This window comes from Camelus ferus, chromosome 25 (genome assembly GCF_009834535.1).
Source record: "Camelus ferus isolate YT-003-E chromosome 25, BCGSAC_Cfer_1.0, whole genome shotgun sequence".
NCBI classification, from domain to species: Eukaryota; Metazoa; Chordata; class Mammalia; order Artiodactyla; family Camelidae; genus Camelus; species Camelus ferus.
In genome coordinates, this window is record NC_045720.1 from 5,651,033 (window position 1) to 5,677,225 (window position 26,193).

Consider the following 26,193-nt stretch of genomic DNA (forward strand, 5'->3'; position numbering starts at 1 on the left):
GCTGGAGAAAAGTTAAGCTGGATCTCAAATCTAAAGACTTCTTTTGTTCAGTTGGTCTCCTGAGCTGAACCACTCCCTCCCCCACTCCCTCCCCGCCCCCGGCTGTCGTGTTGTGTTACCCACGAGAACAATCAAGGAGCCCTTGCTAGGGGTCTGGCCCTGGGCTGAGCTGGGAACACTGCTGTCACCTCAGATGAAGTGGGTCCTGCTGGGCCGTGAAGCCAGCACAGGACCCACGAGGCGGCCAGTGCCTGTCCCGGCAGTGTGACGGGGGCGGGGTGCGCGGGTCCCGGAGTTTGCGGAGCTGAGTCTTAAAGGAGGCTGATGAGCTGGAGGAATCTGAGCTTCCGATCAGCAGGGAACAGGTCCCAGACACGGGCGCCCCGCTGCTGGGGCTCTGGGCCTCCTCCGCTCCCCACTGCCAGCCGTGTACATGCTGTCATTTTCTCTGGGTGCCACGTCCCGATACAGCGGGGTGAGAGGACGGAAAGGAGCTGGGAGTGGACAGGCTGACAGGATGCACATGTGGAGGTGACACGCAGTGAACCCGGACGCTCGGTCTGGTTGAAGAGCCGCAAGCAGCTCCCAGGGAAGGGGACTGGTGGGTGCACACGCAGCCTGGTGTCAGAGGGGCCGGATGGGGGCCAGGCCCTCCCTCACCTGCTGATGCAGAAGGTACGGCTGCCTGACATCAGCCATGTGGGAACTTCAGGCTAGAGACGTGAGCAGGAGGGCCTGGGTGAGGAGCGGAGGAAGCTTCGGGGAGCCTGAGGGTGCGGATCACCGAGGGACGGCACCTGTGAGTGGTGACGTTACACGGCTGTGGCCGCAGATGCCGGTTGTGCTGGTGCGGGTACCTGTCCGGCCTCTGAGTGTCACCCACCTTCCTGCTGGGCGCCACCTACCCCATCTACCCTGCTGCTGGCCAGGCCCCTCCTGTGCAGCGGCCCCCGGCGACCTCCCCCTCCCCAACACTCAGATTTCTCATCTGGACCCTACGCCCCTCTCCGGCAATGCTTCAAAGCAAACTCCTTGAAATAGTTGACTATACAAGCACGCCTCGTTTTATCGTGCTGGCAGATACTGCATTTATTTTTCAACAAGTTGAAGGCTTGTAGCAATGCTGCGTAGTCAGCTGATGGTTAGCAGGTTTTAGCAATATTTTTAAATTAAGGTAGGCCATTTTTTTTTTAGACATAATGCTATTGCACACTTAATAGACTAAAGTGTAGTGTAAACATAACTTTAGACATTTTTATTTTGGCAAAGGGAGGTAATTTTGTTTTGTTTTTTAACTGGAGGTACTGGGGATTGAACTTGGGACCTCAGGCATGCTAAGCAAGAACTCTACCACTGAGCTGTACCCTCTCCCGCAAACGCAACTTTTATATGCACTGGGAAGCCAGAAACTTTGTGACTTTCATGACTACCGTATTTGCTTTACTGCAGTGGTCTGGAAGTGAACCCCCAGCATCTCAGAGGTCTGCCTGCACCGAGTTCTCTGCTCCAGCCTCTCTCAACCCTGCCCCCGCCCTCAGTCTGAAGCAAAGCACGGCCACGATGGCCTCTGGGTCCAGTCTTCATTCCTCGTGTCACTGGCCCCTGCAGCAGAGGGCCGGTCACCTCCCCACCCCGGGGAACCCTCTCCACACACCCCGGAGGCAGCTGCTCCCTGGGCTCTGGCTCTTCTCCACCTCGCTGACTTGCGTGTGCTGTACGCTCCCCAGGCCTGTTCTCATGTCACACGCATGACCGTGCTTCACGTGACATCTATGTCCTAATGGCTCAAATCCCTGTCTCCAGCTGAGATCTCCCCTCAGACTCCTGATCTGTATCTTAACAGTTTCTTCTACCATCTCCCGACCTCAGAAAGCAGCAGTTCTATTTTCCCACCGGCTCCAGATCCAAATCCCTGCATCACCCACCTACTCCTTTCCTGCACCTCCCGTCTGATCAGTGCGTCAGGTCTGGCCTAGTCCTCAGGACTTGCCGGGCCAGGCTACCTTCCCTGCCCTTTACTGCAGGGGACTCTAACGGGTCCTCCACCTCGTCCCATGACAGCCTAGTCTCAACGTGGTTGCCAAAGTGATTCTGCTGAAATAGACCCTGCATCATGTAAGTCCTCTGCCCAGTGTGCCCGACAGCCCTCATTAGAGCGCAGTCGCCCTCCTGGCTCTGGCCCCCGCCCCTCCCAGACTTCACTGGGGAGGCTTCGCCCCCTGCTCGTCCTGTTACGTCTGCACTGCATCCTTGGGGCTCCTCAAGCCCTTGTGTCCCCAGCTCAGGGTCTGGGCACCTGTTAGTGTCTTGACGTAGCTCATTTCTTTACTTTTCTAGATCCAGACTAAACGCCACCGTATTGTGTCTCTACTGCCCGAAGCCAAGTCTAGCCCCTCCCGGCGACCGCGCCCCATGGCCTCGTCACTACCGGACACCCTCTGGTTTGCGGGGGTGATGGTCCAGCTCCTCCCACTGGAACGGAAGCTCCTGGCGGCAGGACCCCCTCTGCCGTGTCCCGTGCAGGACGTGGGGCGGTGCCCAGCGTGTAGGAGTCTCGGTAAACCAAAGGCGTGTGCAGTGGGTGACGTGACACAGGCAGGAGGCCGGGGTGCAGCAGCAAGGGCAGCATCGGGAGAAGGGAGACAGGTGGCGAGTCGGGAAGCTCAGGCCCTGGGATCCCAGTCAGGCTCTGACTGTCACTGAGTCGGCAGGTGAAATGGCTGCAGGAATAAGGGAGCCCAAGTTCTCCCCCACTTACGGCAATCTGGCTCATGCTGTGAAATTCCTACTTTAGAATTAGTTCCACACAAAGGGGGGCACTGAGCTGGTCCTTGGGGGAGATCTGGTGGGCGCCGTGGCCCCCTGGGACATGGGCCTTTATCCCCTGCACTTCTGAGCTGGAGAAATGCGTACCTGACAAACATAAATGCACCAACGGCAGTTGTAAATCACGCCTGTAGGATGTGCCATGAGAGGACGTGGAAAAGCGAACCTGTTAGAAGTGCTTCAGTGGTGAACACAAGGCCCCCAGCACGGTGCCTGTGAAAAGTGGACGCCTTGAGGGACTGGGTCCCTGAGGTAAGAAAGTGACAATGTAACAACGCACAGGAATTCCAGAATTCCAAGACGAGGAAGCGTGTTGTGCGAGCTTCTAGCGGGGTGCACCGAATGAGATCACCCTGCACCAGTGAGCTTGACCAGAGCGGGAACTGGAGAGTGCTGTCCCTGGGGAGTACGTCCTTGATTCCACAACAAATTAGAGAGGCAGGAAAATCAGGTTTCTACTCTGGTCTTGTCTCTGCTTCTCACAGAAGCCCGTATAGTTAACCTTTTATGTGGCGGAAGACTTTCGGCACAACCCTTTCATGCTCACTGGTCCATAACTGAGATGGATAAATCATTTTCAAATCTGGAATGTGCGTAGAGTCTTGACCTCTTGCAGTCACACGTGGTTCTCAAGTATGCCAAATCAGCTGGGCTGAAATAACAAGACTGTTTTTCTGGGTCTATCTTAAAGTAGAAGAGATTTCAGTGGGTAGCCTTTATTAAGGAATACACAAATCATTTGTTTTTTGTCATTAAGAGACAGCAAGACTGATTTTTCTTTTCCCCTTTTTAACAGGCTTTCCAAATTAAAAAGCATACCATTTTATAAAACATTTCATAAAACACAAAGTTGTGCAAAAAAAAAAAAGATGATCTTTAAGTTCTCAAGTGAATTCATTTACTGACTAGGCACGTTGGTGAGTTGACTATTCTTAAGCAGTCCATAATTAGAAGGGAAGTTCCTGAAAGAGAGGAAAATGAAATGTATTTGTATACATCAAGAAACAATTATTTATGCCCTGTTGGGAATGGCAGAGGAAGCAGTCACGCCGAAACGTAATAGAAATCAGAATATTTATAGAAAACAATGCAGAACAGAACTGTAGAAGTTCAGGATGTGGTATCTGTGCCCAGTAGGTAGATGAATGGTTAAGTACTATGATGATGATCAAAATACTGCCCATCGTGATCCTGAGGGGTCTGCTTTCACAACGACCCTGACTTTATTCACATGGAACTTCCAGTATTAAAACGTGCGGTGACTTCTATGGATGCACACTGGCACCGTCCCTGCCGTCTTGTCACCTGAAAAGAGGCTCAACTTTCGGATTGCTTAAAAAATTTTTTATTAACCGACACCAAACAATACAGTTTGCGCTAATTACAACAAAGTTATTTCAAAGCCCAAGTGGTAATCGGAAGGAAGGCCTCCCGGACCCCTCATTACACTGGAGGAGAGGCCCCCGCTGCGCACACTTCTCAGGCTCCGGTCCCAGGGGCTGGCCGGGACCCCCTCGTGGCTCCCTGCAACGCGGCCCCTCAGCATCTCCCTCCACCGGCACCACACCTCATGCTCCACACCTGCCCACCTGTGCCCAGACTCAGGGCGCCCCTTCCTGCCATGGACGGTGCCCGCCTCCCGGCCCTGTATCTGCCTGTGACACGATCCTCCTGTCTGCTTCTGACTCAACTCTAAGATCCTCTGCAGGTTTCTCCTCCTCTGGAAACCCTTCCCTCCTGGCCCGTCTGCAGGCAGAGCGGGGACCTGTCCGCCTCCCCAACCCCATCCAGCCTCTGGTCCTGCGCACAGTGCCAGGACCGTGGGCCTCGGCCCTGCTCGGGCACCATGGTGCGAGGACAGGTCAGACACACCGCTCCTCTAAAGGCTGCTACTTTAGAAAGTAAACCGCGAACAGAGCGACTCTGTCCATGAGGGCAGTGCTTAGTGAATCAGGCCACCTCCTGGCCGGCTGGATGGCTAAGTGCTCCAAGCTACACGGACGGACGGGCTTGCTCCTGACCTGGGGGACCCCCAGCGGGCTGAAGGACAAGCCGCACAGGCAGCAGCAGCTCAGAATTAGGCACTGGCCACGCGGGCCCTACAGCCAGCGCCCTCAGAGCAGAGAGAGAGATCCCGAAGAGCTGGAGGCTCTGGATTGTCAGAGGAGAGGAGAAGATGGGCAAAGACATGGGAGCGGAAGGGCCAGCTGGGGTCTTGTCTCCCAGTGAGACCGTGGGCCCAGGACAGAGGCCTCTCCCTCCCTGGTGCAGTCTACAGCGCTGAGCGCAGGGCCTCCCACAGAAGGGCCAGGCCCTCAGAATCCACCTGCTACTGTGAACAGGTTCCCGGAGTGCGAGGAGACCGACGTGCGTTTGAGGAAGGGTTATGGGACGCGTATCTGCAGCCGAGCGCCCAGAGATGTCCTCACAGGGTCCGGGGTGCCTATGAGGCCTCGTCCCCTCCCACAGGGTGATCCAGCCCGCCACGCCCGCCACGTGCTGCCTGTCGGAGCCCCAGACCACGGTGAACCACTCTCTGGAGACGAGCTTTCTGGGTGGCCAGGGGCGCCGTGCACGGTAACAGACAGTATGGCACTCAGGGCTCCAGTTTCCTTCTGAAAAGCAGGTTAAGGTACTGATTACCTCTACGGGGAACCATCTAGTAAGAACTATTACAATGTGATGACTCAATAAATCTACTGTAGAAACTTACTCTGCAGACGCACACAAGCGTGCACGGGGCCAGAGGAAGGGCCGCACCTGCCAGCTCGCCTCTGATGAGCACGGAGTACTGGAGGCGGGCCGCAGGTCTGCCAGCGGTTGTTTAAATCATGATTCATCATTATTATTCGGCCAATAAAAACAAAAACACAGCTTTATAGTTCAAAACGACAGTAAAATCCAAGATGTACTCCAAAGTGAAACATGGGAGGTAGAACAGTGTGCTGTTCTGTATGTAAAAAACAGTAATAGTTAGAAAAAAATACGTTTTGCCTATGCACAGACCATCTCTGAAAACTGTACAAAGACCCAACATGAACAGGTGCCCCTGGCGTTTGAGGGCAGGGGTGGGAACGAAGACCAGCTTCTCCCCATGCGCTCTCTCTGAAGTTCTGCCTTTTGCACCAAGCATGTGTGCTACCTACTAAAACAAGGGCAGGTTTTGGTTTTCCAGCATCACGTTTCTCATGGAGAAAAGCCAGTGGTTACAGAATATCTCATTTCCACTGACAAACCAAACTAACTGAAAAGGGCTCAGTGTCAGTGTGGCAAGAACTACAGGTCGTTCGCTCCTCCATTCGTCCACTTGGCCGCTCCCCACTGAGCACTGTCATCCCTGCTGTGACCCCTGCGCCGGGGTCGGGTGAAAGGTCCAACAAGACGTGGTTCCGTCTGGAAAGAACCTGAAGTCCTGCAGCTGGTGAGGAACACAGACACCAAGAGGTGAGCAGGGGCCCCTCTGCCCCCAGGGCACGTCCAGGGAGCCCATGAGGAGCGGGGGCCATGCCAGCGGGGGCCGTGGGAGGGGAGCAGCGGCACGGGCGTGCCAGCTGGGGTCAAGCGGCTTCTACCTCCACGTGTGTGTGAGCGACAGCATTTAATACCCGAATGGAAAGATGACTCTAAGTTGATCGGATGAGGCCAGCGGCGTCCTGGCCACTCTCCTGTCCTGAGAGACGCTGCACTGCCCCCCTCACCTCACTCCCCACGCACCTGACGGCTGACTCACTGGGGTCCGCAAGGAAGATGTTCACATGCGGGTGGTGGGTGCAGAGGAGAGGAAACGGCCACGCCTAGGACCCTGTCGTGCAGATTCAGAGGGCGCTGAGGGCCCTCCGGGAGGGACTCTGCACCCAGGCCAGATGTGGAGACCCTGGGCCAAGGAAGACGTCCTGAGTGAGGCGACGCTTCAAGTCTGACCCCCACGTTGGACGGACCAGTGATGACTAGCTAGAGTGTCAGGGGCTGGTGAGAGGAGAAGGAGTGGGGTTCCCGGCAGGGAACGGCACAGATGTCCAAGCCCGAGAAGGCTATTCCACAGCGAGGCTGGAGCAGAGCGCGGGGGGCCGCGAGCAGTGGGGCGGCGGCGGCGGCGCAGGCGCGGGGCCACGCAGGCCTCACACTCGGACGGAAAAGCACTTCAGCGATCCACGCAGATCGCTGAGCGAGAGCTGAGGTTCTTGGAATGAGACTCCCGCTCACAATCAACTACAACTGGACAGGACCTGCCGTTAGGTAAGGGGGGAGGACCTCAGATTTAGAAACGTGCTGCAGCCTCCTCAAAGAGGGGCACTCGGGCATCAAGGGGATGCTGTTAGTTTACGTGTAATGATGGATCTTCCCACTTCCGTCCGTACAATATAAATCAGTGTAGACGGCACATCAGTGTAAACTGCAGATACAATTTGCATAAAAATAACAAACTTTATACTCATCACATTATACCCTACCAAGTGGCTTAAGTTGGTTAATTAGATTTTTGACTACATATAAATTTTTCTTCAAATCATCAGTTTTAAATTCCGGGACGTGTCTGCACAGTGACCAGAGTCGCTGTCTACCTCTGAGTGAGACTCCCTGACTTGTACTACTCCTCAGAGGGTGGCTTTTCTTCCTTTCTGGGGCTCTGCCAACCACTCCCACCCATTTCTAATGCTGCCTGTTAGGAGTCACACTGATCACACCGACAGTGTCATTTTTTCATATTCACTGACTTGAGCGAAACACTTAAGCTGCCGAACTGTGTGAGGAGATAGAACAAGAAGATGAAAAGATTAGGGCCCCTGTTTTTAAGGCTCTCACTGTCTGGCTACTGGATCAATAACCAGTGCAAACAGAGGCTGTACAAAGTTCCTGTTGGAACAGAGACGGAAAAAGACACCATCTCTGCCTGGGGACGCGGCCGGCCGGCTCAAAGGTGAAGAGGGTGGTATATTTCAAAGTGGGTTCAGCGTATTTAAGCTTCTCAGACCTCAAGACCCTTCGCTACGTGTCCTTGCTGGGGCAGACAGCACCTTCTCGTTTTCTCTAACTAGCTAACGTAACTGAAGCTTCCTAGGTAACTGTGCTTTCTTCTAATTCCAAATACTTACATGAAGCAACAAACAAGAACAAACACCTCGGTTTGTGCCAGGCATGCTTCTAAACTTCACAACAATACCATGGGAGATACTGTGTCCATTTTATGGATGGGGAAACTGCAGTCTAGACAGAAGTTCAGAGAGGTTAAGTAACTTATTCAAGGTTACAAAGCTGGTAAGTGACAGAGCTGGCTACGGATGCTTCCGAGAAGGCCTTCCCTAGGCGGTTCTCTTCCCTGGTCCTTGCACCCCTGCTGGCCCCTTCCCCACCTCGGATCACCCCACCTGGCACCTGCAACCTGACCCTCTCCCACGCGCCCACATCTGTCACAGCCCCACTGACGCCTCCCTCCCACCTCCCCAGCCAACGGTCAGGTCTTCCAGGCCAGGAGCCCGTCATCACTGCGTCTCCACTGTCTGCAGGGCAGCAGACGCTCTGCCAATGTGTCTGAATGAACACTGATACTGATTATAACTTGGGGGGTGTCTTGTTCCACAAGGAACAGGGTCTTGAGATTCCAAACCTAAATTTTGCAGTCAGAATCTCTCCTGGAAGGATTCTAGGGCAGGGTGGACAGACAGAGGAGGGGATGGTTCCCAAGCACAATGTCTAGCCAACACTCAGTGTTGTGGGAGGTACTCTGAGGAATACGAGGGCACAATTACCCCTGCCCTTAAAGGCCTTTAGTCTACGGGGGAGCGAGTGCTAGCCAGGGAACTGACAGCGTAGCAGCTCTGACTCCCCCAGTCACAGGGCCTGGGAGCGCACACAGTGATTTCACCTTCTGAAGCTTAAGTGTCTTCTCTTGTAAGATGGAGATGACACCTACCTTCCAAAGTTGTGAGGATTCCATGAGATCATTTATAAAAAAGGATTAAGCACATGCTTGGTCACAGTGATAACTTGTGACCCATCTGAGTCCTGTGACAGCAACATGAAACTGAAGTGTAAACGGAGCAAGCTATTTCGGGGGCGCACAGGGACTGTGGTGCAACAAAGAGGGGGTGCGGTTTCCAGGGGCAGAGGCACGGGGACAGCAAGGACTGGTGTGTCCATGTGAGTCTGAACCACCTGAATGCAGGCCCACGTCTCATAGATCTTTGTGTCGGGGGTGGACCTTGCACTCGGTGAATGTTGTCAAATGAGAAAATAAATGATCCCCGAGGGGGTAGACAAAGGCTAGAGGACAATCTGGGAGTGATGTGGCCTGCGCTTGGGGCCAGGAGCAGGCTGCCTGCCTACAGCAGAGCCCTCCTGCTGAGACAAGGAGGGCGGAGGCTCAGCGGGGACGCGCCGAGCAAGGGAGCCCCGAGCTCCTGTCCCAGAGCGTCCCTGGTGGCTCCCGACCTTCCTGGCTCACAACCCTTTTTTCTAGCCCAAAGGAGCTACGGACTCTTTAAAAAAAAATGAAAATAAACATACAACTGAACAATTCCTATGAATTAGTTCTGAAGACCATCTGAGGGTTTACCCTCTGGGAACTTGTCCATAATTTCTCATTGAAGAAACTTACTATTCAATAAGCCAATTCCTAAAAAAAATTTACTTATTAAATAGTGAAAAAAATTTCAACATAACATCACACATTGAAAAAAATGTGTTATATCACATTCTCTTTCTGCACAAGAAGAGAAGCACCAAAGAAAAAAAAAAACCCAAACAAAAAAATGAAACACTTATTTTGATTTATGAGAGTGAAGAGAACTATTTTCTCCCTAAGAGTAATTTGTTTCAGGCTAATTTTGGCAATTAAGAAAAAAAGCTCATTTATTTCCCATACCTATTAAACATCTGTATTCAACTTCGACAATTAAACTTCACAGTATTGCGTCACTTCCAGGTTACAGAACACACAGTACCATCTCACTCAATGCTTAGTAACAACGGCAGGCGATAGGCATCCTTCCCACCGCGCTGGTGTCCAAAGTGTGGCTCGTCCAGGGTCACAACAAGGGACGGAGCTCAAACACAAACACTTCCAAAAACTAAGACTCTCAGGAGTGTCAGGGCCTGCGCAGTGTTTCTGACGGCTTTAGGAAAAAACAAGAGGACCTGGAAAGTGAGGCTAAATCGAGTACACTTTTCATTCACAGATCCCTAGATTGTAAATTGTAGAAAAGATACTTTATAATATATTTATCTTATTAAAAGTAGCAATACTTTGTTTTGCAAGACTCAGAAAAAAACGGACACACAAATAAGACTTTCACAAACCCAATACGGTACTGTCAACAATTCCCAGCATGCCCGTGTAATCTTCTGCCTGTGCACGTGCGCAGCCTGCTTTTAAACATGAAGTCGGGATCAGAGTCTCATTAGGTTTGGGAAAGTGCTTTTTCACTTGCTACGTTAGAAAATGTTTTCATGTTGACGACCAGGCCGTTTACAGTTTTCCTGGCGAAAGGAAAGGAGTACTTGCAACCTGTGAGGCCCTGAGCCTCCCAGCTCCGCAGCTGAAACAGAGCTGACGCGTCTGACTCGTTTACGTTCAGGAGGTTAATGGGCCATAACTGCCAGCGCTGCTACCGGGAACAGCATGGGAAGTTCTCCACGCGGCCTGGGACAAGCAGGGAATCAGAGTCACCTCCGGAGCACATCAAAGCAACTGGGACAAAAGGGGCTGACTTACCTCTGTTCGCTTGACGGGCATAACCGGTTCCTTTGACTTTCCAAGACGGGTGGCCTTTCCTAACAAAAGAAGAGACCTTTTTACTCAAAGAGAAGGAAATCCCTCAAGAAATAAAAATTAAACATTTTACATAATCTACAATTAAAAAAAAACTTAAGCCAAACGATTAAAGAAAAACTTTATTAAATATTTGTCAGTTTTAAGAAGTGCCCTCAATTACTAATCAAATAATGTATTACAAACAACTAGTTATGAGGTTTTACATTTGTTTAATAGGGAATAATTGGCCCCAATTAAACTGACTAAACTAAGGCTTTTTAGATTACTAAAACAAATTAAACTTTTTAAAATGAGAATTTAGGTGATCTTAAAGCCTTTCTAAAATGGCTAATGAAACTTGCTAAGTTGTAAACCTCCCTGGTTTTATTAGTTATATTAAGATAAATTAAGTGAGATTAAAATCTTATTTGATTTATTTACCTTTGAAAATGAAGACCGTTTAAGGGTTACACATCCTCAGCCTTGGCGAGTGCGACCTCAATAAGTCAGAATGTCTTTAAAAGCTTTGTGCTTAGTGCTTCCAGCAGGGAGCGAGGTGTTCATTAAGGTACCAAAAGTCTCATAAAAAATCCAAAGTTGCACTAGTGAAAAAACGCTCAACAAGATGAAAACTGATCACATCTTTTTCAGAAAATCAGTAGTTATTTTAAAACCAGTTTTTAAACAAGATTTGGTTGTGCGTAGTTTTAACGTGCCACTCAAGCAGCTTGATACCATTTGGACTCTTTAAACAGCATTTAAATCTACGGTGAGTATATAATGGTACATTTAATTTTATACCATGTTTTAAAGAAGTTGTACAATGTTTAGTGTGACCCTTTTTTGACAAGCGTTGTTAAATGAATTCTTTCCCTGTTTACGGCTATTTATGAAGGCCTTTTTAAATAAGAAAAACATGAAATTGTTAGCTCACACACACAAAATTTCTTTCAAAAGTTTATTTAGTATCAAGCAAGAGGAGACTTTGCTTAACACTACAGAACATTTCAAGACTTGAGTTACAAAAGAATACCACATTATTTGCACTTATAACTGGCTTCCCTTTTTACGCATGTTGGCAAGAGAAAAAAAAAACTAGCATATGGCTCAAAGATAAAATAACTAAATTTCTATGGAAACCTTTAAAATGAAAGGTGAGGCTTATGTTAAAAGGATGGATTAACATATTTAGTAAACCTATTTTTTTTGTTTAACACTAGTTAATCAAAGTTATTTTTTCCCTTTTGATGACCTATTTTTTCATACAGACTGGAAATAACAAAATTTTACATGTCTTTTTTTTTTTTCTTTTTCTGCCCAGGTTGATGTCTCAACAAAGTAGTTTTAAGTTCCATCCATTCAGATTTTAAGCATTTTGATTTATTTAAAAAGGGATTGTTCATAGAAAAAAATTACTTTGAACAGTACACAGGACTGGTGGAGATTGGCTATTTCACAACATCAGACAGTACAATCAGTATCTGCCGTATGGCTGGTCTCGGTAGACGCCCTTCGCTGTCCGCGCCGAAGGTGCCTTGTGTCTTGAGTTAGTCCACTCCTCTTGCCCTAAAGTCAGCAAGACGAATCACAGTTAGATCACTGCCGTGGATCCCGCTGGCTTCTTCTTCAGAATCTAACTCAGCCCTGAACCAATGAGAGATTTCACGCTGAAGATATATATCCTTCATGTACTGAAAAACCCAAAGGAATTCACTTATAAAGAATTTCAAACACAACAGAAAGTGGCCATCTCACCAGTAAAACCTATCAGCACGGGAAGGCAAGTAATTTTTGTATCTTAAATGGCAGCCAACTTTGCAAGAACTTCCTTCTGGCCACCCATTTAACAAAAGCTCACAAACTCAAGTGGCAAATTGAACTGCTTTCTGCTAAACATGTGAAGACATTTACGGATGGGAAAGAGAATGGGGAAAGGGTCACCTGGATTTCTTCTAATAGCAAAAACAAAGACACAGGTAAAAATCTGTGAAGGCAAAAGGAGAAAAAACTGGAAAACAAGATGGGAATGGGCAGACTGGGAAGGGGACTCCTGCATCGCTCTTCAGAGGTCTTTCCATAGAAAGAGTGACTCTGAGTGGTGCTGGGTGGAGATCTATGCCTCAAAAGTGCTTCCTAAATAGGAAATAAGCTTAATGACATAGTATCAAATTGCACTCATCCTGATACGGAATCTATACTGGTATTCTGTAAGAAAGGACATCTATTCATCCCTATCTCCCCAAATTAAACACCCGTTCAACCTCAGACTGTCAGTGAGGCAGCTACAGGCCTTTGACAACAAACAGTTAACACCTCTGCTGCAACACACAGCAACAGGAAAGCCACGTGTCCACAGAGACCGATTTTAAAAAGCTGTGAAAGAAAAATGCTTAAAATGACCTCTTCTTTGATACAAACATGCAATCAACGTCATTCCCTCAAGCTAACTTGCATCAATTTAAGTAGACAGCACTCAGCAAACCAAGGCATTTCTCTTCAGCGTTTGTTACAAATAACAACAACAAAAAATCTAAGGTGCGGCCATCAAGGCTTGGGGCAGGTGATACAACAAAATGCACTTCAAAAGGAACACTGGAAAATGGTTTTTCAGTTTTGTTCAGAGAAATGTCACAACACCCATTAGCTAGGATCCTGATTCACTTGCACTGGGTACTAGCAATTCATTAGAGCTTTGCCACTGACTGAAGTTTTCTGTCCTCTTGATGCCTCTGCCCCGAGGCAAAGGAGCGTCTTCCTATCATTAAGTTGCTGCTGACAATTCTTTTAATTAAACCTGTTGTCCTCCTGCACACTGAGACTCTGGACATGGATTCCGGCACCTGGACCACCCCACTGGATTAAGGGGGGAGAGCGCTCTCCCTGGGGGAGCCGGATGTCTCCTCCCTGGTTCAGTGCTCCTGGAACCTCGATGGAACGACTCCCACCGTAATGGTTTTAGAGGATCTGAGGTCGGGAATAAATTAAAATATAAAGACGGGGGGGCAGCGGAATCATCGCAGGCCTGTAGCCTCAACAGTTTCATTTCTCTTTACTGTCAAGAAGCAAAGACACTCCAAAGGGACCCACTCTGTCGACTGCCTGCAGTTCAGCAAACTGTTCTACAAGTGAGAAATCAGCACGTGGCAATCAACCCAAAAGGAAAATCTCAACTCAGAATCTGAATTCCTGCAATTTTCTGCATGTCTTGAGTCCTCTTTAAGTATCCAATTTACTCTTACGGGGCTTCTGCAACTAGCTAGATCCGCAGAGACGAGGCGAGAGGGAGCTGCCGTCCCAGGCAGCGCGTCTAAGATCCCCACGGCTAAGATCCTCCCAGAGCTTCTGTGACCTTTCTGTTTGCGGCTCCACTCTGGCCACACACTCACCGTAGGAATCGTAAGCCTCTTCACTGAGTCCGTGCCCATAATCATAGTAATCAGCACCACTGTATTGAACAAGAACAAAACAAGCAGAGAAAGATGAAAACAGTTAGGACAAACCAGCTTGGCTTAAGTTTAAATCACAGCCGATGAAGTATTCTAAAACTTAGAACTAATAAAGGGCAAGGCTAAGAACTGAAAGGACTCCCCAGGGAAAATGCCGAGCTCTGACACAGAAGCCTCAGCCTGTAGGATTACCACAGGCCCTGCTTGTGGTCCCTGACTGTAATTCACAATAAACGTCTGACATCTGAACCCCAGCAACTGGCCAGGCAGCACAGAGCACCAGCCTCTAGTGCTCAGGGGATGCTGAGACGGTCTCTGTCCTGGAAGAACACGCGGTGTGAGAGGGGAGACGTGTCTGCAGTGGACAATCAGTGTGTGTGCCAGGAGCTCAGGCGGGCTCTGCGAGGTCCCACGGGCGTGGGTGGAGGAGGGGGACAACCCTGGCTTCTTTCCAACAGAGGCAAAGTTCCCAGACGGCAAGGACGGCGTCTCTTTAACCTTCCCTCCCAGACAGCTGCACGCGGTGTGACCCTTGGGGACTTCACTTTGCAAGAAAGTAACAAGCAGGACTGAGATGAAAGGTTTACTTCCCCGGCACCATCATGCTTCCATCAGGAGATGGCTGGACCAGCACGGAGGACCCAGTCACCGCGCCAGCACCGGGGCTATGAGGACGGAGGCCGGGCACATCTATACTCCACAGCACGGCATTCCTGAGCTAGCGGGAGGCGGGGAGGTCTGTTACCAGGGCCATCTTGTAGATGCAACATATATGAATTAGACATAATCTTTTACACGAATAAACTTGTGGAAAACCTGGATCACTCAACCACAGCAGATGGAGTTAACTTAGGTGCTATTGTGAGTATCTGAGGAAGAGCTTCACTCACTCCCCCAGACTGTCCCCTTTCCCTCTACTTAACTTTGTAGAGAAACAGTCAACCTGAATTTGTTAACTTAGATTGTCCTGGGAATAAACCTCCTCCTTACTGCAACATCATGTAATCAAGTAAGAAGTTCTAATCAGAATGGAAGGTGACGGAGCTCGGCCGTGCGACACCTCAGGAGTCACGGTGTGAGTAACAACACCCCCGCTGTGAGCATCGCTGTGTGCGGCTCTGAGACCCCACATGCAGGTGTCGCCACGGCCCTGACGTGAGCAGACCTGCCACACCCACGTGACAGATGAGGACACCGCGGATCAGGACAGCTGGGACAGGACGCAGCCTCCGATCTCACAGGACCAGTACAGGTGCCACCCTCGGCTACACACACCCACACCTGGTGCTCCTCCCACATCCCGTTCCTCAGGTAAATGTCACCAGAGGCTGCTCGTCAGCTCCAGTGACAACAGCACAGGATGGCAACTCCCCGGAGAGTGAGCCACAGGGGACCTACGTGCCCCTGGCCCCAAGCCTGCGGGGTCGGGTCCTCACATCTGCTGCTCCTTCTGCCAGAAGTGCTCCTCCAGGTTCCCTCCTGCTCACTCTTCAGTCTAAACACCACTTCCTCAGAGGGGCTTCCCAGCCTCCTGGGGCTGGGCGAGGCCCCATCGCTGCAGTTCTGCTGTTTCTCACCCTCTCTGGGCCCCCAGCAGACCTCACCCCCTGAACTGAGTGCCTGGGGGCAGGAAGCAGGGGCCCCGCCCTCCTCCTGGAGGAAGGAGAGTCTGTGCGGCCCTGAGAGACCCACGGTGGGGCTGCAGGAGGGAGGGGGCTGGGACGGGGCCCTGTGTGCCCGGCACAGGTGCAGGAAACGGGCTGGACACTGAGCATCTGTACAGGGCTGTACTAAGTGGACTGGATAAGCACCGATCAAAGGCCTGGGCCAGAATATTCCTCAGTATAAAAGGCTTTCTCCACGTGCAAAACAGAAGCCAGATCTTGTTATCCTAGCTTTAAGCACGTCCTCACAAGTTAATTAAACACAGTGAACCACACTGGCTCTGCCATGAGCTTTCTGGCTTCCGGAACGTGCTCCTTCCAACGCTGTCCAGGAACAGAACAGCCCCTCCCACGGCCGACCTATTACACCAGGTGGCGAGCTGCAACCTTCCCAGGGAGGCACGTGTGGCTATGGAGTTTTTAAAACAGCGGAGCATCGGCATTCCTAGAGAACCGAGTGGAAAGGAAGGGAGCGTGAGAGGAACAGACTGTCAGGAGCTGGTCCCCCTACCGTCCCAACAGCTTCTCTGTGGGCAATAGCTCACGCGTCTACACGAAATCTCCGCGCTTTTACAGACGCGGCGGCCGAGCCCCCTCCCAGGGCCGCTCAGCTGATGGGGGCCGGGCCAGCGCCTTGTGCCGAACCTCGACACCAGAGGTGACTGGCTCGCCGCGCCGGCTGCATAAACAGGATCCCGCTTTACTCCCACCTGCCCCGTCGCTCTTCTAGAAGGTCCTACCGCTCCCCCGGGGCTCACGTGATCCCTCTTCATCCTCGGAAAAAGACTACGGGCCATAGGATTGTCGCGAAATCTGTAACTGGCTTAGTTCTCCCTCTTGCCTCAAATTCCTCCTCTCCTTCTGTAGTCCTAATTTTCTGTCCAGGCGTTATATTATATACATTTATAGTGAGAAGAAAAGGGACTAGTTGAAAAAGGAACAGAGACATTTTCATATTCAAGAAGAAAAAAATCCAGCCAAAAAAGGAACAACAAAAAATTATGGCATCCTTCTCTCTTAAGGTTTAATAGCTTTAAATATGAGAACTGTTACTAAAGTAGAATATTCTTCTTGTCCTGTGAATAGAAATTTAGAAACAAAACTTTTGATCAAATGTCAGTGACAAATATGGGTCTAGACATCTGAGCCTCAACCTGGGCCCCCAAGTGTCGGGCAACCTAGGGGCAGCTGCCTGCCCGCTCAGTCCTAGTCCATGCGTCCGTCCGCCCCCACATCCCCCGTCTCGGAATCCACTGCTCAGACCCGGGCAGCCCCAACACTGTCCGTGGCTCATGTACAGCATGGGGCCACAAGTGGTCAACATAACTTCTCATTTTATTGAAAATAAACTGGCTAATGCTTCTTAGAAACTCAGCATTAAATTAAATGAATCTCAGTCTTCTTTCCAAAGGTCAGAAGTTACATCATAATGGCTCCTTAGACAAATAAAACTGTGATGTTCTTTAAAATGTTATCTTTCTTGCACAGAAAAAAATGAGAGTAACTTCTACATAAAACTGAAAAGCATTCCCTTTACTGTTTAACTGGGGATTGTGACAGGTACTGAGACCAAGAAACAGAAGAGTCAAACAACCGCTGTCAGACCAAACTAAGTCCCTTTTACTAAATGAAGTGAGCAGTAATGAACGTGAGTATAGACTGGAACTCTGTCTGTGAAGTGCTCTAATGCAGTTCAGCATAAAAAAATTGGTGGTGAAGAGTGTTTTCCAATGAGCGGGAGGATAAAAGGCAGCATAATTCGGTCCGGCAATGGTTTGGTGATAAGTCAATCTTAGTTTTGACAAGTGAAAACTTTAAACTGACATTTGCTATCATTTCACCCATTTTCTGATTACTTATTTCAAGACTGTCATCAGCCAAGCAGCTGGGAGCAGCTGAGCCCCATTCTCATACCTGCCAGTTCCACCTGAATTGCTTCTGCAGCATTTCATTTCGTGCACCTCAAATGTCTATTAACCAAAGATGTATCCTGTTTCCCAAGGATAAACTAAAAACCCAACATACGGCCAAGGGGGAAAAAACTCTAAAAAGTTTCTTCATTTATGGACACAACTTATAATATTAATATGTGCAAGAAAACACATTAGGCTGACTACACCTCAACCCCATCAACAGGGGTGCCGGGAAGCCCCTCCCTCCACAGATCGAGAGTGAGCGCCTCTCACTGGCACCAAGGCCATGTCTCCCTGGGTCCTCTACCTGTGCTCCACGTCCCACCACGTCAGGGGTGGAGGAAGTCCAAGTGGCAGCAGACTTCCCGGCTTTCCCGGAGGTTCTCGATCCATCCTCCAGAGCCAGGAAACAGGCCCAGCCCTGGGAGAAAGCACTGGGGTCAAGGGGCAAACTGCAGGGCTGGGACCGCGTGCACTGTCACCAGGCCCGCACTGTCCACCAGGCCAGCAGCACCCTGTCCTGCCGAACGGGACTGAGAAGCAACTCCTGACGTTGATCTGTCCCGTATCCCTTCAACCTCTTCAAACCTGTTCACGAATTTCTACTTTCAAAGTCACTGGAACGAATCTCACCAGCTCCTTTGCCTGTGAGGAGTCTGTGTCAGCCCAGGGAACCTGCAGGGAGGAGTCACCCTGTCTCCACTGCCTGGGGAGTTGTGCCGGCCTCCCCTCCAGCCGCGGGAACTCGCGGCCGCCACCAGCGAAGCGCCCTGCGCGCTCTCAGCTCCTCTGCGGACCTCCTCCTGCCTTCTGCCTTGACGGAAAAAGGCCTCTCCCCCGAGGACAACTCTTTCCTGGCAGCTCCCCCTCTCTTCTTAACCCCCCCACAGCCCGTGCACCACTGGGACTAAGGAAGGGTGACCCAGGTGGGCGCTGCGGCCGGCCGGCCGCCCCAGCCCGGTGCTGCCATTCTACCCAGGAGGCTTCGGTCCTCACACAGCCAGGGAGAACTTTCACAGACAAAGTGGAATACATCAGCAGCTGAATTTAAAGTAAAACTTTGGGACTACTCTTGTTTTCCCATTATCATAGATATGCTGAAGGAATTTCAAATGTTTTAGTTAATTGGCTAAACAATTCCAACTGGCTTTCAACAAGAGCCTTGCTTACCTACTAGTTCTTTCGTAACACTGAGTAATATTTCCCCAGGAAGATACTGAACCATGAGTTTCAGAACCAGGCTGTCCGAGCTGGATGGAAGAAAAGCGGCAGCCACGGTCCAGACCTGGGCCTGTGGCTTTGCTGCCTTTGGCCTTTCCTTGATCCTCGTGCACTTGGGCTCCTGCTGGGAGCTGTTCTGCCGAGTGACTACTGTCATCTCAAATGGGAAGAGGTGGTGCTAACTCCACTTCATTCCTGCCTTCCGTGTTCAGATGAACTGAATTCCGAAGGTAGACAGGCAGGACAGTTTTGATGTGTGCGGTAAGGACCAGGCTCTCCTCGTGGGTGCACCTGGCATTCACAGAGTGTCTCCAGGGGTGACAAACACACCATTATGGTATTTCCGCCCTCGAGGAGCTTACAGTGTGAACCGTCATTCATTTGATGGGGAGGCTGCACAAGGTTTAAAATGTTTTAGACAACTTGCTTCTCCTGCTGCTGGACCCATCTCTAGCCCATCTCTCCCCCGGAGCAGTAAGATGAATCGCATCTCCAAAATGGCTTGGAGCAGCAGCTTTCCAAGTGCGGCCTGAGGACTTCCAGGAGTCCCCGAGACCCTACAGGGGGTCTGCCTAGTCAGGCTATTTTCACAATAATATGATGTCATTCGCCTTGTTCACATTGCTGACATTTGCACCAAAGGTGGTGGGCAAAAGTGTAAGAAACTTAGCAAGAATCAAGGCAGTGGAGCCAAACTGTACTAGATTTTTTTTTAAAGAGGTAGTTTCATTTAAAAATATCCTTGATGAAGCAGTAAAAATACTAATAAACCTCAACTATTAAGCACACACCTTTTAATCGTTCTGCGCGATGAAATGAGGAGTGTATTTGGGCAGCTGCGCTGCGCGCTGACGTGCACTGGCGATCTCAGGGAAGGGCACCTGGGCGGCCCCGTGCTGTGAGCCCAACTAGCTGCTTTGTCAGAAAAGATATTTTTGAAAGAGTAAACGGCAGACAAACTATAGTAACTCAGACTTGATATCTGGCAGATGCTTTCTCAGAAATGAATGAAGTGAGCCTTTCACTTCAAGAAAGACAACTGACAGTATTTGTTACCAAAGACAAGACACAGCTTCCAAATATAAACTAGAATTTTGGAAAACTAGTATTTATCTCTATAAACTGATAGCAAGCCAGTACTTAAAGACTCCTCTGCGGAGACGTGATAGCAGTAACAAATATGATATTTTCATATTACATAATGGAATATCAGCATTGTGAAAATATGCAAACCTTGGTGAACCAGCATGTTTCCAGTGCCCCATGCATAATGTTACAGAATCCATCAAGTGTAAGACACACTGAGGGATTTAATGCAACAGAGCAGGAAAAGTTTATTCACATGGTGTCAGAATCCACAGTGCAACAAACCTTTAAGAAACTATCACCTGCCAAGTTTTGGTGTAGTATCAAAAAAGAATATCCCCAGCTATGTGAAAGGCTACCAAAACACCTTTTCCCTCTTCCACGTACCCGTCATTCCCACTACTGCAAGCAAAGCAACGCATCATGTCAGACTGAGTGCAGAAGCAGACAGCAGAATCCAGCTGGCTTCCATGAAGCCAGATATCAAAGAGAGATGCAAAAATATAAAACAGTGCCCCAGTTCTTATGAGTTACTGTGTTTTGGAAAATAGTGATTTTTCTTAAAAACAGATTATTTATGATAACATGCAAGGGTTGCTTATTACATATTTCATGATTGTTAAGTATTTTTGAATGTTTAGTTTCGAACATGGTGAGTATTAACACTATATGCTAAAGAATCTTGTGGCCCTTACCAACTTTTGAGGGTGTAAAGCATAAAGGGGTCTTGAGATGAAGAGTTAAACCATGGGCTGAGGACGCCTGACGGCACCAGGTCTGAGACGGGCAGAGTCAGTCTTGCACACCTGCCTGAAGGACACTTCCTCTGTCTGCAGAGCTGTCCCCGTGTCTGTGTGGCGGTGACAGGGGGAAGTGCTCACCCACAGAGCTGGCCAGTGGACAGAGCCCAGTGTCACAACTCCTAAGCCTCAGATCCCACACAATACCAGGATTAAAACCCCTGTCTTCCAGGACAGATCAGCAAAAAGTCAGGAGAAAAGTTAAACTGCTTTTAAGCAAGGCCAACATGCAGATCCCCCAAGGAACAGCTAACAGGAGAACAGCTCCGATCCCTAACTGGCACGTGCTATTATCAGCTCTAAGAAAACAGAAACATACACTTAATTTATAAATAATAAATTTCTTTAGGAATTAAATATTACATACATTTGCCAATACTTGGAACAGTAAAGGTCTCAATTTAAAGGGCCAGATAAAATTTATAGTTTAATCAGAGAATCCCTCTCTGGAGAAAGGCTCACTAACTCTATCAGATCACAAAAGTTGCAGGTCTGATTTTTCAGAGTTACAGAACTTTCAGAGTTGATATTGTTAACCTGACTGTGAAACGTCCCATCGCTCAGGAGAACATCCATCACACGGCTGGCAGGGGAGAGAAAACAAAGGCGAATTTAAAAAGTAATTTCCCCATGTTCCTTAAGCTCAGAAATAAGATTTGGTAAAAGGAATAAGTAGAAAATGAGACTTAAAACACTTTGGGGAATTATGCCTGCTCCCATAATTAAGAGTTAAAAGTTTCAGTTTACAATGGAATCCTATTTAAGAAATGGGTCAATATCAAGAACATACACCATAAAAATATTTTTAAAATTGTAACTGAAAACTTGTCTCCCACTTTTTTTTCCTAGGTACAAAACAGGATTTTAAAACGATAGGTGAGAAAACAGCTTTTTCTTCTTTACTAAGAAATTGTAATTAAAATAATCGATGAAATGAGTTATATTTAAATAGCTAACAGTTATCTTATTTCATAAAATTGAGGCTATTAAAATCTGAATTTTCCAAACATAATAGTTTCTATTTCTAAATTCTATAAGAAAAATACATTCACCTACCTTATTAAAGGTCTTGCCGTTGCTCTAGAAGAAACGGCTGTCCATTTGACTCCTCCCTTCATCTGCAAACTGAGGCCCACCGCCATGGGTGGGCAAGGGCCCGGGGGCGAAGGCCTGCCCTGCCCTGCCCAGCCCAGCGCGGGAAGGGCAGGAGACTCCGGTGAGTCTGGGCTCTGCCACCTACAACTGTTGCAGCCTCCACTGATCCAAATACTAGAGGCAAGCATTCCATGCTTTCCTTCATTCATTCACTCATGGGTTCAATTTATTTAAAAATCTTTAAGAAACAAAACAAATCTGCTACCTTCAAAAGCTTGTATTATGATGGGAGAGATGACAAGAAACTAGTTATATGTGAACACGTGGCAGGAAGGGCTGCTGAGAGTAAGTGCAGAAAAGAGCCTGGAGAATGGAATAAAGCCGCACCCCACAACCCTCTCTAACAGGGCGTCGGTGAGCTGAGCTGACCCCAGCCGAGGGACGGGACCCTGGGCAGGGGGACCATCAGGTCCAAGAGTCCTAAGGTCGCACACTCCTGGTGTGTCTGGGGGCCAGAGAGCAGGGCAGTTGGAGCAGAGGGGGCCAGAGGAAGGCAGGGGTGGGGCACACGGGCCACTGAGAGGCTTCGTTTTCTTGTTCTTTACCCTGAGTGCGATGGGAAGTTACTGGCCGCTTCCAAGCTCCGCGGAGAAATGGTGTTGTCATTTCCTGAGATGGGGAAGAGTGAGGCAGACAGAGAAAGAGCGCCTGGCAGGGAGCCGTCAGGAGGCTGGCCTAGGACACGTCAGGTCCTAGACCTCTAGGACATCCCGGAGGAGTCAGTCAGGAGGCAGGTGGGAAGCGGAATCCAGAGGTCATCATATAAAAGGTACTTAAAAGCAAGAGGCAGGATGCGCTCACTTAGGGAACACGTGCAAATGGAGAGAGCTCGGGTTCTGGACTAAAGGTCTGCTCGGTTCAGGATCCTTCTCTTCTATTTGGAAGACATGTGATCTTGGGCAGGCAGCTTAATCCTTTGGGTTCCAGCTTCTACAAGTGTCTAGACCATAAAAGGTGCTCAGTAAAACCACTGGCAGGAATGCATGAATGAATGGCCTGTCGCTGCTGTTCAGTGAGTGAGGACGGCAGCTGGGGCCTCTGTGACATGGTGACAATGACTGAGTCACGATTAAGTGAGTCCATGTGCACAGAACCTCGCTCACCGGCCTGCCTCCCACAGAAGGAATAAATGGCGGTGGTGATTCTTAACCCTATTGTGGTAATTAAGTTTGCAAAGCCTCATTTCAGATGTAACAATTACTCTCGTCAGATAAAAAGATTTAAAATGCTAATGCAGGTCTGCAGAGAATCAGAGACGCACAGTATGCTGTTTGCGGCAGATCCTCCTCCTCCCTCCTGTGAAATATGTCTAAATGTGACCTCGCTGTAAAGTGCAGGAACTTGCTGCCACTTTACTGATCAAAGGGAAGAAAAACGGCCTTGAGAAGTCATGTGGCCCATCCTCTGGCCTTCAGGCTAAATTGTCTTAATCATCTGAGAGAAATGATTCTCTCTCCATTTTCAAAGACTTCCAAAAATAAAGTCTGAATAACTTGTCACAGTAACACACTTGAACAGGCCTGCCAGAAAGTTCTATGTTTAACCTTAATGTCTCATGAGACACTCAGAATCCTTTTTCTCTCATTCTGTTCTCCACAGAGCTTGAGAGCTCCACCTTCTGTGTGAGTCAACTCAAGAAGACAGATCGCAGAGCGTGGTGGGGGAGCAGGTGCCCCAGGGATTCTGGGCAAATCTAATCCTAGCGCCACTAGGATCTGGCGCTCAGTACTGGAAGATGAACACTGCAAACAGGATTTAACACAACACTAATGACAGATACCACTTACCAAATGCCTGCCAGGAGCCATGGATTGTGCCAGGTACTCCATGTAATTTCTCTCATATTTAGAACAAACTCCTAGCCTAGTATTATCTCTATTTTATAAGTTTAGGTTAAAAACAACATTTTCCCACCATTTAAGAAGAGAGAAGCTCTCACTTACACTGTGTCTTGGGAAAGATGATCTTAGTAGGAGTTTACGAGGTTCAGATACCACCCTCTTCTTGCAGTATCTGTTCAGCAGCTACTCTGGGCCACCTACCATATGCTGGGCACTGGGGACCCAGCAGTGAACCAGAGCCGGTCTCTGTGATAAAACATGCTGGCCTAGTGTGCAGGTCAGACACAGCAAACAGGCCAGTGGGGCGCTGTGACCCCGAGAAGTCCAGTGTTGTGAAGGAACTTGGTGGGGGGGGTTCCTGAGCCAGTTTGGGGTACCTGGGAGTGCTTCCTGGAAGAAGGGTCTAAACTGACACCTAAGAGAAGAGGCAGATGAAAAGGAAGAAGAGCATGCCCAGCAGGAGAGTGGCAGCGTGTGCCCCGCGGACGGGACAGCAGCAACTCGGACACGCCGCGCCTGCCCGCAAGTCAGGCGGTCACAGCGCCCTGGGGTCGGGGCAAGTCTAGTCCCTCTCCTTCCAGGCGGGGGCTCCCTCCACACCACCTGCCTTTCACTCCCATCTGAGTGACAAAAAGACAGAAAGAGATGACGGGAAGTAAGACATCCCACTGTCAAGAGGAAAAGCCAGAGAACCTTCTGGGCGCTGGAGATGCTCTCCTGGTTACACGGGCGTATACGCTGCAAACACCACTCAGCCACATATGTCAGAGAGGTGTAAACAACGCTGCTGCTGTGTGTATAGAAAAAGGGAAACAAATCTAAAAGGAAAAACCTAACTTACACGTTAAAAGGGAAGGCTCACCAGGAATCTGCTGCCTGTTCGCTGTGTACTCTCCCCTTCTTTCTCACCAAACGACTCCTTGTAAGACTGAGGCTGAAGCCCTAGTGATACTGTTTCAATCCAAAAAACGCTTGTTTCTCAGCCACTTCTGAGATGAGGTCACCAGTGAGACAGAAGCAAGCTCAGGGAGTGAGGCTCCCAGGAAACTTCCGAACAGAAGGCTGATCTGCCCAGGAGGTAGGGTTTTCCCCTTTTCTTCTTTCTTCCTGCCTGAGCCCCAGCTGGGTGGCTGGAACTGCACCCGCCACCTGGAACTGGCGTGACCCTAAGGCTACAGGGATGGAGACGAGGAAGGGAGGGGTCTGGTCCTCAGTCACGGTGACGAGCCGCCACGTTGGTCCACAGACGCTTACACTCGCACGTGAGAGAATAAACCTCTAATCTTTCTGAATTCATGGTTAATTCAGGGCTTATCCCAGTCCTAACAGACAGCGCAAGCATTCTGAAATGCTGAGTATCTCCGTGTTTTTCTGATGCGGGGATATCCAATTACGCTCACGGTAACAGCACTGTTAACTGCCCTCTTCTGTCTGTCGCACTGCTGCTGTGCCAGCCCTCCTATCAAAAGTTGCTTAAAAGATCACAGATGGCCTCCTATAATTAAAAAAAAACTATGAATTTTGATTATATTCTAAGAAAAAAGAGTAAAGAGAAAAGAGTTCTGTTCACAAGAGTCTCTTCAGTTCAGTCTGCTTTTTCCCTCCCCCCGCACACCTGAGTCACTCACGCAAAGCAGTCCCGTGATGCTCAGGGTGCGTGTTTCACAGCAACACGTACTGAGGCTGATGCTGTGATGTCTAGGCAATGCTAAATTCACTTCACATGCTCCTATTTCCGTTTTTCAGCAAGTTCCTCTTCTTATTATAATCATTTTGGAGGACAGTACAGAATTAACAGTTAAGAACCAGGCTCTGAAGTCCAACCACCATATTCATCAGAATCTAGGCTCCAGTATTTACCCTGCGTGTATGCTTGGGCAATGTTAATTCAAGTTTCTCACCTGTAAAATAGTTTTAAAAATCAGTCTGTCATAAGATCATTCTGAGGTTTAAATAAGATAATGTGTTACATACATATATTAAGCTCTGATTCAAGAACAGCTGTTACTATTAGAGGTTCTTTATAAATGAGTAGCATTTCCCCCAGAATGCTTATTTGCATGCCACACAATATATTTCTTACTTAGTTGAGCGAGGACTATACCTTCAGTGATACAAGTCTAACAAAAATACCAACAATAACTAACAGTTTTCTTCTATCTGCACAGCCTGCAATTTCATAGCTTTAGCTTCCAGGAAGGTAAGTGTTACTCTGTCCTGCCACTTTATTAATTAAACACAAGGTTTCATGGGGTTGACTGCCGGCGCTGGCTCCAGGTCACACGATAAATGACAGAGCTGGGATTCAAGGTTAGACCTGTCTTTGACTCAAGTTTCAGTATTTCTACTCTAGCTGTTAATTTCAACAATGAATTAATTTCTCTGAAACACCAACATTTAGAACTAAGATTTCTTAGGAAAAAACCCAAAGGAACAGATCAATTTTTTAAACATTTTTCTGGCAGAAGACAATTTAAAAAATTTATCAATA

The 26,193-nt window shown here is 48.9% G+C and overlaps 1 protein-coding gene across 3 annotated transcripts in view; it reads right to left on the reverse strand.

Moving 5' to 3' along the window:
* Positions 1-3,670: 3,670 nt before the first annotated feature.
* The window catches only part of KHDRBS3 (KH RNA binding domain containing, signal transduction associated 3), a 147,592-nt gene continuing 125,069 nt past the window's right edge, over positions 3,671-26,193 (reverse strand). For 2 of the 3 annotated variants that reach the window (XM_032467567.1, XM_032467568.1), the window contains exons 8-9: positions 13,963-14,021; positions 11,521-12,142 (exon numbers count right to left, since the gene is read on the reverse strand). In XM_032467567.1, coding sequence (XP_032323458.1) covers positions 12,051-12,142; positions 13,963-14,021 — 151 coding nt within the window. In that variant the 3' untranslated portion in view covers positions 11,521-12,050. Of the gene's footprint in view, positions 3,789-10,537; positions 10,597-11,520; positions 12,143-13,962; positions 14,022-26,193 lie in introns of those variants that run through there. The other variant, XR_004315074.1, reaches the window with a different exon arrangement.